This window comes from Rhea americana, unplaced genomic scaffold (assembly GCF_003343005.1).
Source record: "Rhea americana isolate MKP2758 unplaced genomic scaffold, rheAme1 scaffold_10, whole genome shotgun sequence".
Classification (NCBI taxonomy): Eukaryota; Metazoa; Chordata; class Aves; order Rheiformes; family Rheidae; genus Rhea; species Rhea americana.
The window spans coordinates 1,272,042-1,288,810 of record NW_028185039.1 but is presented as its reverse complement, the minus strand read 5'-3'; the positions used below and the strand labels follow the sequence as shown (position 1 = coordinate 1,288,810).

General features: G+C 40.5%; 1 protein-coding gene across 2 annotated transcripts in view; it reads right to left on the bottom strand.

Moving 5' to 3' along the window:
- MAD1L1 (mitotic arrest deficient 1 like 1) overlaps window positions 1-16,711 on the bottom strand; it is a 361,949-nt gene extending 345,238 nt beyond the window's left edge. The window contains exons 1-9 of one of the 2 annotated variants that reach the window (XM_085301122.1): window positions 16,562-16,711; window positions 15,564-15,717; window positions 14,129-14,269; window positions 12,176-12,355; window positions 10,626-10,750; window positions 9,830-9,911; window positions 8,474-8,604; window positions 7,098-7,212; window positions 6,125-6,186 (exon numbers count right to left, since the gene is read on the bottom strand). In XM_085301122.1, coding sequence (XP_085157248.1) covers window positions 6,125-6,186; window positions 7,098-7,212; window positions 8,474-8,604; window positions 9,830-9,911; window positions 10,626-10,750; window positions 12,176-12,355; window positions 14,129-14,269; window positions 15,564-15,713 — 986 coding nt within the window. In that variant the 5' untranslated portion in view covers window positions 15,714-15,717; window positions 16,562-16,711. The remainder of the gene's footprint in view (window positions 1-6,124; window positions 6,187-7,097; window positions 7,213-8,473; window positions 8,605-9,829; window positions 9,912-10,625; window positions 10,751-12,175; window positions 12,356-14,128; window positions 14,270-15,563; window positions 15,718-16,561) is intronic. The other variant, XM_085301129.1, reaches the window with a different exon arrangement.
- Between the last annotated feature and the right edge of the window lie 58 nt (window positions 16,712-16,769).

Below are 16,769 nucleotides of genomic sequence, written 5' to 3'. Positions count from 1 at the left end.
TGCACAATCCTTTCATGAGGTTCAGCCGATAGAATTTTTCCTTCACATTTGTGAGGTCTAACAAGTATTTTTTTGCCTCCCCTCTCCCCCTTTTTAATTAAAATTATTTCCCTTTATGGTGTTCATCATCTTTTTTTAGTGCCCAGGGAATTCCCGCTGTAATGAGACAGCTTGTTTTACATAGGGAATCTTGTCAACAGCCGTCACGCAATTTTCAATATGTTCACAGATCATAAATTACAGTTATTTACATAACTTAGATGCACAAAATGAATTCTCATACCACATTAATTTTCTTCTCCAATTAGATATTTAGCTCCAAAGAAGGAGTTTATCATTAACCAACTTAGACACCCCTCCCCTCAARAACTAGAACACTCACACAGAAATTAGCATTTAAGTTCAGATCAGCTGTCCAGTCCTAACTAGGGATGAAAGATCAGAGACTACTCCAATAAAGATATTTACTCAGGTATAGGGATTATGCCAAAAAGATGGCATTACCAGAACTGGCAGTGCTTACCTTCCATCTTGGACACTGTTAATTAGGTATCCAGAAATGCATATGAGCAATTCAAATTATTTCAACATGCGCCATACTTTGTGTATCTGTTAACAGGGATTTTTTTTWAAAAACAACAAATCAGCAACCACTTATTCATAATGGGCATTCAGAGAAAGGTAAATTACTACCTTGTGAGAAAGGAGAAGATTATGAGCCTCATTCACTACTGGAAAGACATTCAATGCCTGGGATAGAAGGGAGCACAGAACAGCTAAGCACAGATAATCAAGATTCAAAGAGGGAAGTACAGAACTCCAATATTCTCCCTTCTTTTCTATTCACTGAAAAAAGAACATTAATCCACCACKAAATGCAGAACCAAGAAATTTGATTCCCTATTCCCTCCCTCTCTCCTCCCTTCTTCCCCAACTCCAAAAGCAGAATCTGCATAGAAGGACTTCCCGTACTGAGTGTAGCACCTGTGTAATTACAAATTACAACTGTGCTACCCACTGTACTAAATAGAGATGCTTGCTACTTAATTAGACCCTTTCTTAGGGAGGAAATGCACATACATTCACACTATCTCCTCTTTTTAATTGGTCTCAGGCATTGCAGGAAGCTGTCTCCAAGATTTGTCAGTCAGCCAGCCCACAGATGTTTCAGAAAGAAAACCAGGTCAGCATTAACAAGTTCACTTCTTTGATCTGCTGACCTGTCGCCTAGAGCCAATGTCTGCTGTCTGCAGTTGGCAGGCTCCACTAAGTGAAAGTGGTCCTTAAGTATTGGCCTGAATTCCTGTCAAATCTGCACTTCTCTTTACAGGCCTGGACAGCGAGCACACAAAACAATTATACCTGCTTAATGCGACACCATCGCTAAAGCTAAGTAAATTTACCCTTGCAAACTGAAGGACAACTGCAGGTAGTCTTCAAACCTTAGGTTTAATGAAACCTAAGAGCTCCTCCAGATTTGTCTTATACTGTAAGCATCAGAGGACTAAGTCCTGCCTTCCAGTATAACTCTAYTAGATGTAGCTCAAGAAAGCTCAGACTATGACTGGAGCTGCTGAGCAACACAGAAGAGTCTGAGTGCACTGCTTCTCCTGCTGATATGTCAGTCTCACCTCCAATTTCCATATTGYATCCCACAGCCCTTCAGAAAAGGACAGCTGATCTCTCCATTTCTTGCCTACCTTTGCTTGGGCATGGAAAAAGAAAATGATTTTGAAGAGTAACGTTAAATAATCYTGTCCTTATCTTCCACACACATGCACCCCTGAGCAGACAGTATTATTTGCAACAGCAAACAGGGCCCCAAAACRATAAGACCTGTAAGGCTATACCTCTGAGACCATTTAAACAGCATGGTCATTATCAATACATTTGATCCCCTTCCTATCCCTGATTACACTTTAACATCAAAAACCTTCAGTGACATAGAGGAATTCTGCTGTATATACTCGACCTGCTGGCAACACTCTTCCTAATGCACCCCAGGAGACCATTGGCCTTCTTGGCCACAAGGGCACATTGCTGGCTCATGGTCAACCTGTCATCCACCAGCACTCCCAGGTCYTTCTCTGCAGASCYRCTCTCCAGMAGRTCAGSSCCCAGCTTGYACTGGTGCCTAGRGTTATTCCTCCCTAGGKGCAGGACYCTGCACTTGCCCTTGTTGAACCTCATGAGGTTCCTCTCCGCCCAGCTCTCCAGMCTGTCCAGGTCTCTCTGAATGGCAGCACAGCCCTCAGCTGTGTCAGCCACCCCTCCCAGCTTGGTATCATCTGCAACTTGCTGAGGAGGCACTCTGTCCCCTCATCCAGGTCACTGATGAAAAAGTTGAACAGGATGCGACCCAGTACTGAGCCCTGGGGGACACCACTAGCCACAGGCCTCCAATTAGACTCCACGCCACTGATGACAACCCTCTGATGACAACCTGAAGCATATCTTTTTGCAACATCCAGGACTCCAGGGTATATATGTTTAAGGAGAGCACCACCACCTGGCAGACTTAGAAGAGGACAAAGGCAACATTTGCCTCAGAAAAGCACTCATGGAACAAGAACCCCTTATTTTGTATTTGGGTATCTTCTACATGCTGCAGAAGGGGAAGAAAATTAGATCAACAACAATGCCACTCAAGGATGTAATTGCAGGACTTGAGYTAGGGTGAGAAGAACCAGGCTTTGAACAACACCTTGTAAAAAAGAATGAACAAAGAACRGATGACGGAAATATGAAATTTACAGAGCTGGTTGATTGGGAAAAAGAAAAAAAAAACCACACACCACTGTATTCTATGTCATTAGAGAATTACGCAAGTCTTCTTCATGCTGCATTACTACCATAAGCAGAAAGAAACCCTACTGGACAAGGAGACACAGAGACTGCACGTATGCAGCATTAAACAGATCTTAAAAGATTTGACAGCAACAATGAACAATTTTCATTAGACTAGCTGACTCTTAAGGTGCTCAGCTGATGGTTTTTACAGAAGACTGAGCCTGCTGGCCTAGCGCTCAAATCAGTTTTCTGTGGCAGCAGGAGAAAGGATGCCATCTCGTGGATGGTTTTGTACATTAAAACAAACCATCTGCCTCATCACACACCTAGACACCCCATAACCTTTCAGAAACATTTTTCTGTTAAAATATATTATAAGTGACAGGCAAGAAACTACCTGGAARCCATCCCTGAACTAGCAGCACAACTTTGAGAAAACAACCAAGTTTAAGGTTTGTCTGGTTCTTGACTGAAGATGGTGAGCAACTCCGTTAAATACCATATTTTGCAGACTACATTAGCACAGCCTGGAGGAGACAAGAAGCTCGTTTCCTCAACGTAACTTCTATCAAAAAGTCCTACAGTAGCCACACAAGACCATCCTTCTAAGAATAAATGCAAAAGGAAGACTTTCAACTCACAAAATGAGAATTTCAAAAAGTTTAGTATGTTTTCCCCTTCTACAGTTGAAACCAAATCCTACACTAGCAACCACTGAATCAAAATGACAGATGATGAACAACAATCCCTAGAAGCATAATACTAACAGATAAGAAGAGCTCCAAAACATACAAGAACTCCAACTAGTCAAAGTCACATCCAAGATGAAACAGAGCCAACTGCATCAGGAAATAGGCAATACCAAACAGATCAAATATACTCATGATACGTCTACCTGAACCATATGTAACTATAGTGCATACTGTTTTATTACAAGGTATTGTGCAAGTATATCATATAGCATTTGTATAAGGTAGGCATAACTCCAACAGCAAATTCTGGAAAGAACACTGCACAACAGCACCAAACACCAACACGCACCAGACGTTTAAAAAGTTCTTTGTTTTCCTAGCTCATGGGAGGAAGATGAAGAAAGACCCAGGAGTTTAAGTGGAAGAAACTGAGTCACTAACTGGCAGGTAAGTAAAAATAAAATAAAAAATCCAAAACTGGCAAACGTAAGATCAGTCTTTGGTCATTAACAGTTTACTCATTCTTCCTCTAAGGTACAGCATTATAAAGTATTTAATTCTTTTTAGGTTTCCAGAAAGAGTCCAGTACTAAAACACTAACACTCATAAAAACTGCAACCTCCTTTCCAAGTGTTTTTAAATAAAATTACACTCAAAARCCTGATCATAAGCCAACCTGACAAAAAGCCTGCTGGGATCAGGCAATCAGTGAACAGAAGTCAAGAGCAGACAGAAKAGAAGCCCTGTGGAAGTGCTGGAGGAAATGAAAGCTATCCTCTCAGAAATCCACAAACTGTATTGTTCTTCCCCTATATTCTGTGTACCAGTGAAGAAAGTAAAGATGAGAAGTCCTAATGCATTCCCTTTTTCCTTGGTTATATAGTATTAGCAATCAGCATACTGCTCTGGCTCTTTGGGGGCAACAATTCAACTGCCTCTGAGTAGAGGACGACAGGAACAAGTCGACTTTCTTCAAGCTGTCACCAATGGCATGCTCCAGGAACCCGACTGGGACAATGATTTCTCTTTACACTCATCTTCTACATAGTCTTAAGTAAAAATGAACATGCTGTAAGAAGCCTGGAAAGAAGAAAAAAACAAGCAGAGAGGTGGGTAGGAGAGGAATCACCCAGTTCCATTTGGTATAGTTGCACGCAAAAGGTGATTTTTCCTCAAGAGCAATTCCCTTTTCTGTATAAGACGGCATCATTAATAGCACGAAACAATATGGCCCAATCAAAAACCTAACACTTTACAGAGAATATTCCAATTTTAAAAGAAGGAGTTAGACTTCAACAGGCAGAGTCACTTGGTTCCATTTCTCTCCCACTGTGAAATTACCTCATTAAACTTTAACAGTCTGAGGTAGTGAAAAGCTTTTACTCCACTGTCTGATAGGACAAGTTTTGCGAAAAGAATTTCTACTATTTCTGTCCATTCCCTGCCACAGGAGATTTAGCACAACTCTAAATTCATCTAAGTGCATGTATCCTGAACAGAAGATGGAGCCTCAAGTGTGCTATCTACTTACATGCCTCTAGAAACAAGTTTATTATCCCTATTAAACAGAAAGCACTGAGAAAATTAAGGGACTTTCCCTTGTTGAATGCAAATGTCTTGTACGTGAAGAAGTAATGTGCCCAAACCGGAAGCATATATCCAAACATTCCTGTCTCCAAAAAAAATATCCCAGCAGTGCACAGACCTAACTCCTTTTCTGGTTTGGGRCACAAGTCAAAGAAATAAACAACTGAGAAAAGGTTCTTCAGTTCATGTTGCAGCTCAGGCCTCGATCCAATACTGCAGGTGATTTGTATGATGATGTTCATAGCAAGGCAGCTCKTTACAGTGAAGCAGCTCTCCTTCTAGCATAATCACAGTGTAGGTATTTAGAGAAAATAAACCCGTGCTGAAATGTATGACAAAAGCATCCTACCTACATAGAACCTTCTGCAGTAGAACAAAAATGACCAGGAGGACATAAACCACTTCTAGCCATTCACTATACCACATACATAAGAGACCTTAAAAAAAAAAAAGTTGAATGCTCCAGATGTCAGGAGGAGTTGTTACGTAGCAGTGTATAGAGACTAGCTGGCTTTAAACTTTTTTCCTTCCTCTTTATCAGGAACTGAGAAAGTTATTACTTTATCTAATGGTAGAAATGGAAAGACCAGTTGTCAATTCAGTTAACTGTTTGGTGGAGAAAAGTCACAACATGATCTGGTGGTTTTTTCCAAACCAGATTTCAAATACATTGCACTTACAATAGGTTAGCACAGGTAACATGTTCTTTTCTCTGGATTCATCCTAAAATTTTCAAAGCTTACTTATTATACTAGCAGAATCTTTGCCTAAAGATGAATGTGACTATATGCAAGAATTCAAAGAACTGAAAACTGAACCCAGCCCTCAGATGTTGGTCAAGCTGACCTAGTGAAAAACATTTGTCAGTTCCCAAAGATACTTTATAATAGTATGTACCTTTTGGTTCTCTTCATACATAATAAAAAGTACTGGAAGAGCTTCCACAGGAAGATGAGATAGCAAAGACAGCATGACCAATAAGCTTCAAGTATCAGGATGACTAAGGGGAAAAGACAGTGGTGTTAAGAGTTAACTTCTCAGCTCTGAGCACATACCTGATATTTAAGCCAGTGCTCTGGTCCAGTTTCTCCCAGCTTTTTAATTTTCCGAGGAGTTTCTAAGGTGGAGATTAAAAGAAGAGTTAGAGATGAAGTAGTGTTCTAACAGCTCCTTTCCTGTATAGTTTTATTCTCCATTCAAACTTTGCATCTTTCCTTTTTCTCCAGTGGATTTCATTATCTTTTCTCCAGCTCTCACAAACAGTCATTTTCCCATTCACTAGAGCTCCGTGGCATACGGAACCCACTTCAGTGCTATATATTATCCAGCCCCGTGACCTACCTCTGTTCCACTGCTGTACTAGACTCTGGCAGATCAGACTGTGGGAGCGGGCAAGGGGGGGAAATTGTATTTCCAATGTAAGTTCTATAGCAGCTCAAGTGCCCACTTGCCCTCTTCCAGTTCTTCTTAAAGCTTCTTTAGTTTCAGTCAATACCAAATCAGATTATCAGAAATTGATCAGCCATCATTACAGTTCTACAAGCGAGCAAGTTTATGAGTTTAGGTTGATCTCAAACTCAGTGCATGCTTGCTACAGGGTGGGATGGAAGCAAGACRATTATACTCTTTAAAGACTACATTCTGACCCTGCTAGCTTGAGCCGCAATCCAAGGATATATCCAAGTTCCTACCATATAGCTGTTCAGCAATATCACATCTGGGAAGAGCTTACTGTTAAAGTATTTCTAGGAGAAGCAAGATGAAAGAGACAGCATGGAAAAGACGACACGATGATGGGATGGATCGTCATAGAAGATTTTCATTTTGGCTGAACAGTAGATATCCTTTTGTTTTTATCCTCCATTGCCATAACTCCCCTCATGTTGACATTTAAGGTTAGGAAATGCCTGGTTCAAATCCCTTGATTACAGTAGATGACTAACACAAAACAGTAACTGGCTAAAAGACAGGACAAGCAACAAAGCAAACTCCTGTTTACTCATCCACCAAATGTTCCCAGTTCTTCACCTCATTCTCCAATTCCAGGGTCACTAGCTGTTCTTGCACTTTCTCATAGCGTTCCAGCTTCCTTTGCAGACCTTCCACCTCCTCTTTAAGTAATCCATTGTTTTCTTTCATTTCCCTAGGGTGAAGGGCAAGATGACCATTAAGAAGCCACGCAATTCAATTCCCCCACACAAACACAACTTCCAGGTACATACACAATTACTAGAGAAGCATAAAACATGGAACAAACATTACAACACTCAGCTCACTTCTAAAACTTTCATTTCAAAACCACTACTACAAAAAAAAAGAAAAAAAAGAAAGAAAGAAAGAAAAGCAAGCAGCTTTACTGAACTGCATTTTTCCACTGTAAGTGCTGTCCTAATCATATCCAAACAAACTGAAGTTTTGTATCTGCTTACTGACTGGCAAAACAGCAAGATGGGTAGCAAAAGACTCCCAATTCCAATTTTCAGTTATGCTGAAAGCAGGCAGCAAGTAGTAGACACTACTCTGCAATGACTGAGCAAGTATGGAGGCAGCTTCTCATTTACTTCAACAGTGGTGTGTGAGGATGAAATAAACCTGTTTTAGAGATTTTTTTCTTTAATCTGTTGATACCATGGGCATAAAAATGTGTGAGAAAAATAGCCAAGATAAACAAGCTGAAATGATAATGAAACATCCTCAAGCACAAAGAGATTAAGTATCTGAGCCTACCAGCTTTTTTAGATAACTTAAAAAAAAAAAAAGATGCACCTAAAGATGGAAAGTTCCCTATTCTAAAACAAGGAAAAAAAATCTTTAAACCAAATTATTTCACATTACATAGGAACTGAATGTTTCAAATTAACTGCCATTTTAGAAAAGCAGAAAGTCTGCTCTACTGAGGTCTGTATCAGAGCACTTTATAGAATTAAACAAAAGATTTTCCAAACATTATGCTAGTACAACAAAGCTTTAAAGTAGGGGTAACAATAACTAAACAATAAATGTTATTACAGAAATGTTCAGTTTTCTTCTCTCTACAGCGATTTCTTTCACAAACCTGTATAGAAAGGGTTCATCACCATCTTTAAACACTGAATCTTTTCTAATAAACAGATATTACTCTCCAAAATGATCAAATTCATTCTGTGAAGCTCTCACTGTGATCAGGAAGATGATGCAGATCTCAAATCCTGTCATCTAGTAGTCATCACAACACTGGTCAATTCAGATGCAGTATTTAAACAAGATACAGGAAACTTTAGAGAGAAGTTTAAATATGGAAGTGCAGTATCACATGCCACACTACAAACCATGCGAGCCAGATGCAAGGATCTGAATGTTTTACAGTGCAATTGTAGAAGGTACAGAAGAGAAGTCAGTCCTCAACAACTGAGTCCTTCTTTCACCTGAAATAGACATTCTCCTCCCGGAGCTGGCGCAATTCCCGCTCCATTTTGGGGAAGCGGGCCAGTTCTGCTTTCATGTTCTTGACAATTAAAGCATCATGTTCCTGCTGGGAAAACTTCTGTTCCAGATTCTGAAAAACCCAAGAAATGACAAGAGAACTACTATGATTAACTCAGAACTCATAAGAACTACCTCTGTTGAACTTTTTTTTTTWAAAACTCAAATCAATGACTGAGTTGGAAGGGACCACAGGAGTTTATGTGGTCCAGTCCATCACTCAAAGCAGGGATAAAAAACAMTTGTTACTCTTGTAACAGTTGGACAGGTCTCTTCTCTCCACCCATCTGTTTACTCTTAGTTTCTCAGGGGGTGAGGGTTATGGTGGGAAGTGGCAGRGGAAATCTGATAACCTTTAAAAGATTTTCTTCTTTCAATTAAGTCAAATCTGATTTTCCTGTCCTCTGTCTCTCTATAAACTGTACACACGTGAAAAAGGGCACTTACACAGCCTTGAAGAATTGAGAAGAAACCACCATGCCTTTTAGCATTACGGTAATCTTTACCCCCCCCCCCCCCCCCCAAAAAAAAAAACTAATAAAAATCTCTTTAGAGTTCTACTGCAGCATAATTACTGCAATAGTCCTGATTCGCCATCTTTTCTTTCCACAGCTCTGACTAATGCAGGAACACAGTGAAACTGCCTTTCAGCGTAGCTTTACTTTATGGCAACCACAGGCAGTGCCACTATTATCATCTGCTCAAAGCAGGGTCTCTCTCCACATCTCTCTCTCCCAAAAAGATAAGAAGCAAACAGAAAAGATAGACTTCCACCAAACTACACATTTATCTCTACACTCACATTCAAGTCAGTGGTTACAAAAGCTTTGCAAGTAGTTGCACTTTGAAAGAGAGCTAACCACAACTCCAGAGGCAGTACTTTCCAAGAAGCAGAAACATAACTGTAGCTGCTAGATTCATCCTCCATGATTTAAAAGAAAAAAAAATGCTTTAGAATACTAATGCATTGGGCTCTGGCATGAGATCAAACAGAGCATTCATCCAGAGAACTGTATTAGGATATAAATCAGTTCTCCATAAAGAAAGCATAGGTAGATTTTTTTTTCCAGTCTACTGAAACAAAGATGAAGAGTGTCACGTAAAGGCTAATTATGGGTWGCCTTGTCCATCCAATTGATTTTAACCAGCTTCAGTTCTCCTTGGCCACCAGACCAGATTCTTTGTGACAAATTAATCATCTATTTCTATAATAGTAACTTCTTTTTAAAAACACTATTCTGGTCATTTGTGGAAGAAAATAAAAATTAAAGCTCTGTACAGGCCCCAGAGTTACTTACCTTAATCTTCTGTTCATATTCTGACAGCAGGGATTGGCTTGCTTGCAGTGTCTGGATTTGCTGACTAGCCTCTTGCCATTTTCTATAAGATGTAGACACAACAGATATTCAGCACACAGAAATATGTACTAGGAACAAGCCACATACAGAAGTACAAACATTGTCAAAACACTGCTAATGAAGTTTGCTGCAGCATTACAGAAGATTGCCCCAGACTCAGTTTCCCACTCATACCACCTTCCTCTAATTCAGAGGCAGAAAATTCCATTTTTATTAAGGAGATGCACCTTCAGAAACATTCTAAATCAAGTCACCTTCACTCTGAAACCAACAAACATATCCCACAGTAAATTAACCTAACTTAAACCAAAGCAATAAGTAGYGCATTCAAAATTGCAGACGAAGAGTTGAATATAGTAAGCAAGGAAGAACACACTCATTTTGCCTTTCAACTACCTCAACTATGATTTATGGCTTGGTATTTTTGTATTGTTCAGTCTATAAAATTCAGATTAGCCTTTTCCACCCACCTRCCTTCTATTACTCTCTAGCATGAAGACAACTTAAAAATTTCACAATGATRTCTTTTCTCCCCCCCTCCCCCCACAAAGGGAGAATTAAATTGTTCCTCAGAGCTAGTTTCAAACAACCGTTATAACCTGCACATCCAGATCAAAGAACGCCTTTGAAGAGCAGAAATCAAATGCTGTTGAAAGTTTTCTGAGTGACAGCAGCTGCAGAAGACTGAAGTTTTGCTCACCTCCCCCTCCCCCCCAGTCACTCATCCCCTGCTTACTTGTGTTGAACATCCAGTTGTTCCATCAGCTCTTGCTTCTGAGAGTCTTGGCTTGTCATCTGCATCTCTTGATTCATTATATTCCATTGCAGCTCAGATATTTTCCCTTTTAATACAGTGATTGTCTGAATCAGCAAAAAAGAAAGAAATAATAAACACATGAGCAAGTGAGTCTCCAGGCTGAACATTATGGACAGTGATGCACTAATATCAAATCCAACTGAGGACAATATTGAATCTAGAAATAATCCCACAATCTTTCARACCTTCACACCTGCAAAGTTACCTCCAAAGGCAAGAGAAAAGTCTTTTAGATGTTTTCATCTGTCACCTAAATTGTCATTTCCATTACCCACTGAGCAGGTGATCTCAAATTGGCATCCAAAGAGATTTAAAAAGAGTTTTAAAGCTAGATACATAAGGATATATATTAAAGAGTAAAATTATCCCACAAGCAATCCAACTAAGATTTTTTTCTATGTTTCAAAACTGAAAATGCCTGGGTCTTCCTCAACCAAATATAAGCATTGTCTTCCTTAAAAATACAGGCCAGTGGTTTTTTGAATTTAGTTCTAAATAYCTAAAATCTAAAGATCAAGTCATAGGTTTAGTTCAAACAGACATTACTCAGCTCTGTTTACCAGAGAGAATATTTTGAGATGTTTAGCTTTCTTAACTATGATTATAGATATCTAAGGTGCTTTCTAGATAGAGACATACATAGCATTCTTATCCTGRTATTGATGGATAGGAAATAAAACAGAACATAGAAATAGAGCTGCTGCAAGCATTTCACATGCATTTAGTTTCTCTCAAGTGCCACTGTCCTCTTATTTCGGTCACAGAGAATTGATATTTTAAATATGTTTACCTGCTTTGTCACACAGATACATTACATTTCCAGTGACACCTAAGCAGGTTGAAGGCTTAAGGACTTAGTAGCTATTGATTCACAGCTGGTACAGGAGATCAAATTAAACAGAAGAGGTTACCACTGTAACTAAGCTGAACTAGTGTATTTGTATCCGAAAAGAGCCAGGGTTGAGAACGTGGTCTGTTCATCCAGAACCAAAGTTATTATCCAAGCATTCATTATGCAATGGGATAGGCAGGCATTTAAGGCATGTCTTCCAGAACTGTCTTGTATGCAACTCTGGTCTCATCCACATTACAGTTCCCCCTACTTCCTTGACCATTTTCACACCTTCTTCTTAGCTTACCATTTCCTCCATCATTTTCCCTATTCTTTACTCAATGCCACTAGCCCAACTTCCTGTCTCTTGCCTTGCACTTCTCTCTCCTCCTCCACATCAACCTGTCCAAGCAATCTTTGTTAATTAACACAGCAACCTCTTCTGGCCTGCTCATTTTGTCTGGACATGTGTGTGCTTACTGCTGAAATTTAGAGCTTAGTCATCATCAGGATTTATTAATCTCCAGATGATGAACRCAGTGATTCCAATTTGCGTAAAAAGAAGCCATTTTCAATTCACAAAATCCTCAGAGTCACCTGAAGCTATGAATGGATTAAAAAATTACTCTTTTCTTACTTCATTAGCTTCAGCTAATTTGCTCTCCTTCTCTTGTAGCTTCTTGCTCATTGCTTCCATACTCTTTTTATAGGATTTGTTCATCTCCATTTGTTCTTTCAGTTTATTTTCAGCTTCCATTTCCCTTTCCTGATACTGCTTTATACGTGTGAGCAGCTCCTGGTTACGGTCAGCCTCTCGCTTAGAAAGAAAAAAAAATAATAATGCAAAGAGACATAAGAAAAAAGTAGCACAACAGTGAGGCCCTTTTCCTTCCCCTGTCTCTACTCCTTTTTACTGCAATCACAGAAGCATCACCATGACACAATGTCACTTAGACCATAGCTTTTTAACCCTCACACTAGCAAAGTGCAAAATCTCACTGCCAGCAACTCAGTGCCAAGGGAATTACCCAAGGTAATGGAGCTGGCAAATCAGCAGAGTCTGAGTCTCTTAGAGCAAAGCATTAATATTAGAATATAGATACGTATTCACAGACTCCACTGCGTATTTTACAGCAGATCAAATAAGGAGCACTTGGTGCTCCAATTTAAAACTGACCCCTGCGTAGTAAATTTACTTTCTGAATCTCAGACCTCAATACTTGGCTTAATAAGACAAATTTCCCTTTGTAATTTCTCGTATTTGTACAAGCCTATTTAACAGGGAAGAAGCCAATTTTAAACATAGTACTATCAATGAATACAACAAAATCAGCATTGTAAGGGGCCAGGCTTTTCAGTCACATTTGCTCTATTTTTTGCTCTCTGACAACCTCTCATATCCCATTTCAGTTTATTCCTACCACAAATTGATTAGCATTTTTATTAAAAAAAATAAAAAATGAATGTAATAAATTGCTTTGCTAATCAAAGCAAATCAAGAAACGGATTTACATAGTAAGCAAGGATTATGCAAAGCAAYGTGAAGTTCCTAAAATTTTTATCCATATGACTCATAAAATATAGAATCTGAGCAGGGTAATTACTACGGTGCTCAGTTAATACTGCTCCCTTTTGTGCCTGTATTTCAAGGGTTTCTGCAACTGGCTCAGTTAGACTCTGGTTTGAACTCTTCTTGGCTTAATCCCAAGATCACCTGACTCCAGATGGAACAAGGAATTTAGTCACTGACTCGATATTTCACAACTATACTCTAAATATGTCTCCCAGCACTCTTTAAAAATAAAAAATAAGTCATCTTTTATTTCTTAATCTTTTTTAAAATAATAGAAATCAACTGCATATAAAACCCTTATTATGCTGCAAAATCCACAGCTTTACTGCTTATTTCAGTAACATAGTTAAACGAATATACATGGGCATAAAACTAAGAAGCAATGAAAGTTATTAGTCCCTGAGTGGGGTTCACTGTCTTATCAATGCAAGCTCTCTTGTGTGACAGCGCATGACTGGCACTGCTGTTATTCTAATTAATTACAGTCACACAAACTAAATGTTTGCAATTGTGCCAGTAGAAGTTCAAATCCATCTGGGAGAAAAAGGTTTAAATATTCGTTTCTCCCAGAAGTAACAGCCCCTTTTGTTATTGCTACTCATGACAGCTTCAGTGCTAAACTAATAGAATCTAGTCAAATCATCAGACAGTTCGAAACAAGTAATGCAATGCACTATGAGCAGAACTGTAGAGCAAAACAGTTGGTGCTGGGAACTTGACATACACAGAGTATGTATTACAGGAGTATTTACTACGGATGAGCTCAAGTCTTGCCCTGAACCCTGAAAGTCCATTAGCAGGCAGAAAACGCCAGCTTTGCTCCTGGAACGCATTTTTCAGTTTCATTTCATCTGGAAGTCTAGTACACACAGTATGAGACACAGCACAATGCAAACCAAAGCACAGCCCATGATCAAGACCACACCCCTCATCCAAACTAAAGCACTAATGTAGATGAACTACATATGTTCTGATCAAGGCCTACGACATCAAACCATCCACAGCCGCCACACTTACCTCATAGTTTCTGGCGTTAGTATTAGCTGCCTTCTCTAGCTCAATGCGAGCTCTTTTGTGGCTAAGCTCCATCTGCATCTTCTCTCGTTCCACCTGAAGGAGCTGAGATTTGGAATGGATCTGCCCAGCTTGTTCTTCCAACTGGCCCGTTCATATGGGAAGAGGGATATTACACACTATTAACAGCACTGCAGTAACACAGTTCTCTTCCACCCTGTACCATCCAGCTGACGCTTGCACAGTATTTCACAAAATTACAAGGAAACCATCACCTCATTTGTGTCTTCTCACACATGCTGCAGATTGGGAAGTTAAGGCCAGGAGTACAACAACATGCCCAGAAACCCATATCAAATCAATGTTATTTGGAAACAAGTGAATTTTAAGTTCTTCACTGAACCTCTAGAGGCCTTCTATAGGACAAAATATACTTCTCTACCTAGAAGGGTAACTACAAGTTCTCCACGTCTTATTAAAACAGCAACTAGCCAAGAAGAGATCATTTTCCCCATGAAATTTAACTGTTGAGCAAAACAGCRTGTTTTTCTACAACCTGCTCAATGTATTTATGACTAAATGCTCCATACTAAACTATTTTAAAGCACAGATAATATTAATAGAACACCTCACTTCTAAGCAATATACATTCACTATATATCTAGTGAAGGCTCTGTAATCAAAGATGTACTACAAACAGAAAATGCACAAGTTTGTCAGCAGTCTGAATGCAAAGGAGATTTACATGAAAAAAAAACAAGCTTATTTTAAAGATTTAAATAGAAATTTTATCAAGATATAGAATGCAGAAACTATTTCAGTCTAATATAGAGTTCTTAAAATCCAAGAGGTCATCCTACCACATGTAGTACGTATGCAAAGCAAAATAAAATCAGATAAGTAGCCTATAGGGAAAAGTCACAACAACACATGGATTTTAACAGAAGAGAACAAGATAGCAGAATTGCTTAGCACATCGAAGCCAAAGCACAAGTAGAAGTCTCCTGTGTGTGTCAAGACAAAGAAACTTTAAAGAAGAAGGAAAAAAATGGTAACAAGACAGCTTACTGGAAAGATACCTGTTAAGCTCTTTGGTTCAGCAGACTGAAAGCAACTTACAACTTAATTTTCTGAGCTGGTATACAGAAATAATTGGGGGGGCAGAAATTCAAAGGACTTCCCTTATGTGTATTTCTGCCTTGTGAAAACTTAGGTTAACACTAAACTAAGTTAACTAAGGTAACACTTAAAAAAATAAATTAAAAAAATCCCAGAATGTTCACCCAAAGCAAGTTTTGCATACTGAGCATACAGGAATAACAATTTTAAAAAGAATGGTCAGATATTAACAAAATCAATCTCAATGTATAGAATCAAAAGGAGTTTAAACTCATACTGAAGTGATGCTGCAGGTATGAGCAAACAGCAGATACCTCACCTGCACCCTCTGCTGGTACTGCATCTGCAAGGAGCTTTGAGACGAGCCTGGCGTAGCCAGCCCAGACACCCCCTCCACACGCTGTGCAATGAAGTTGTTGAGTGATCTCAGGGTTGAGAAGACAGTGGTATTATTTTCCAAGTCTTCCATGGCTCTGCGAACACAAAGTTATCAGCAAAACATTCAGAGCAATCTACTGTCTACTGCCTGCTCTAGTGAAAAAAGATACATTGCCCTAGGTAACACTGAATTCAAAGATCTTCCTATTTTCAGCATAAAAAACCTAATCTGTCAATCACTGCTGAGATTCACAGATTACTGCTGGGATCCGCGTGAACCAGAGAACACTGCCCAGCTGAGGCTGACGAGGAGAGACCGCTCCCCTCTCGGTTCTCCACTGAAAATCATGCACTTGTATTCAAACACATTTTCCCCTGAATTTCAGCCCAGAGATACACAAATAAAAGGTGTCATAAGTTACACAAGACCCAGTTCTCTCTTCCTATGCGATCAGAACAAAGTTGGGGAACAAGTTAACATTGTGCCAGAGGGGATCCACAGCACACAACAGCAACTGAACCCTTGCTACTCTTCCTCGACACACTTTAAGGCCTGGGGCGGGAAGAGACCTAAACCCAGGCTAGCAGCAGTCTTTCCACRTACGCAGCTATGAACCCGACTCTGGTTTAAAACCACTTTGAAATCTAGTTTCCAGTGAGGCTTCCCAAGTTCACGGGCTGCTTTTGTAAGCGAGCTCGCGGCTCTGCGCGCAGCCTTCCGCGACTCCTTCGAAGCGCCATCAAAAGGCCCAAGGCTCGTCGAGGCCGGAGCTCGAGGCAGGCCGCGAGCTCCTCTCGGGGGGCTCCGGGCGGCCCCCCCGAGGCTTCGCGCCCCGCGCAGCCAGGAGCCCCGCAGCGCCGGGGCCTCCGCGGCGCGGGGGCTTCGCGCCGCCGCCAGAGCGCAGGAGAGAAGCGCCTGGCCGCGGCCCGGGCACGAACCGGGCGAGGAGGCTTCCTCGAAGGCAGCACTTCGGGCACCGACCCGCTCGGAGAGGCCAAGGTGACGGGGCTGCAGCAAGGCCGTTCGCAGCGGGGGAAACGATCTGGAAATTAACGGCACGCCAGCGCGCCGGGGCCGCCGCCCGCCTGCCGGCGCGGGGAGCCCCGGCGGCCGCGGCCGCGCTGCCGGCCGAGCGTAAGGTGCCCG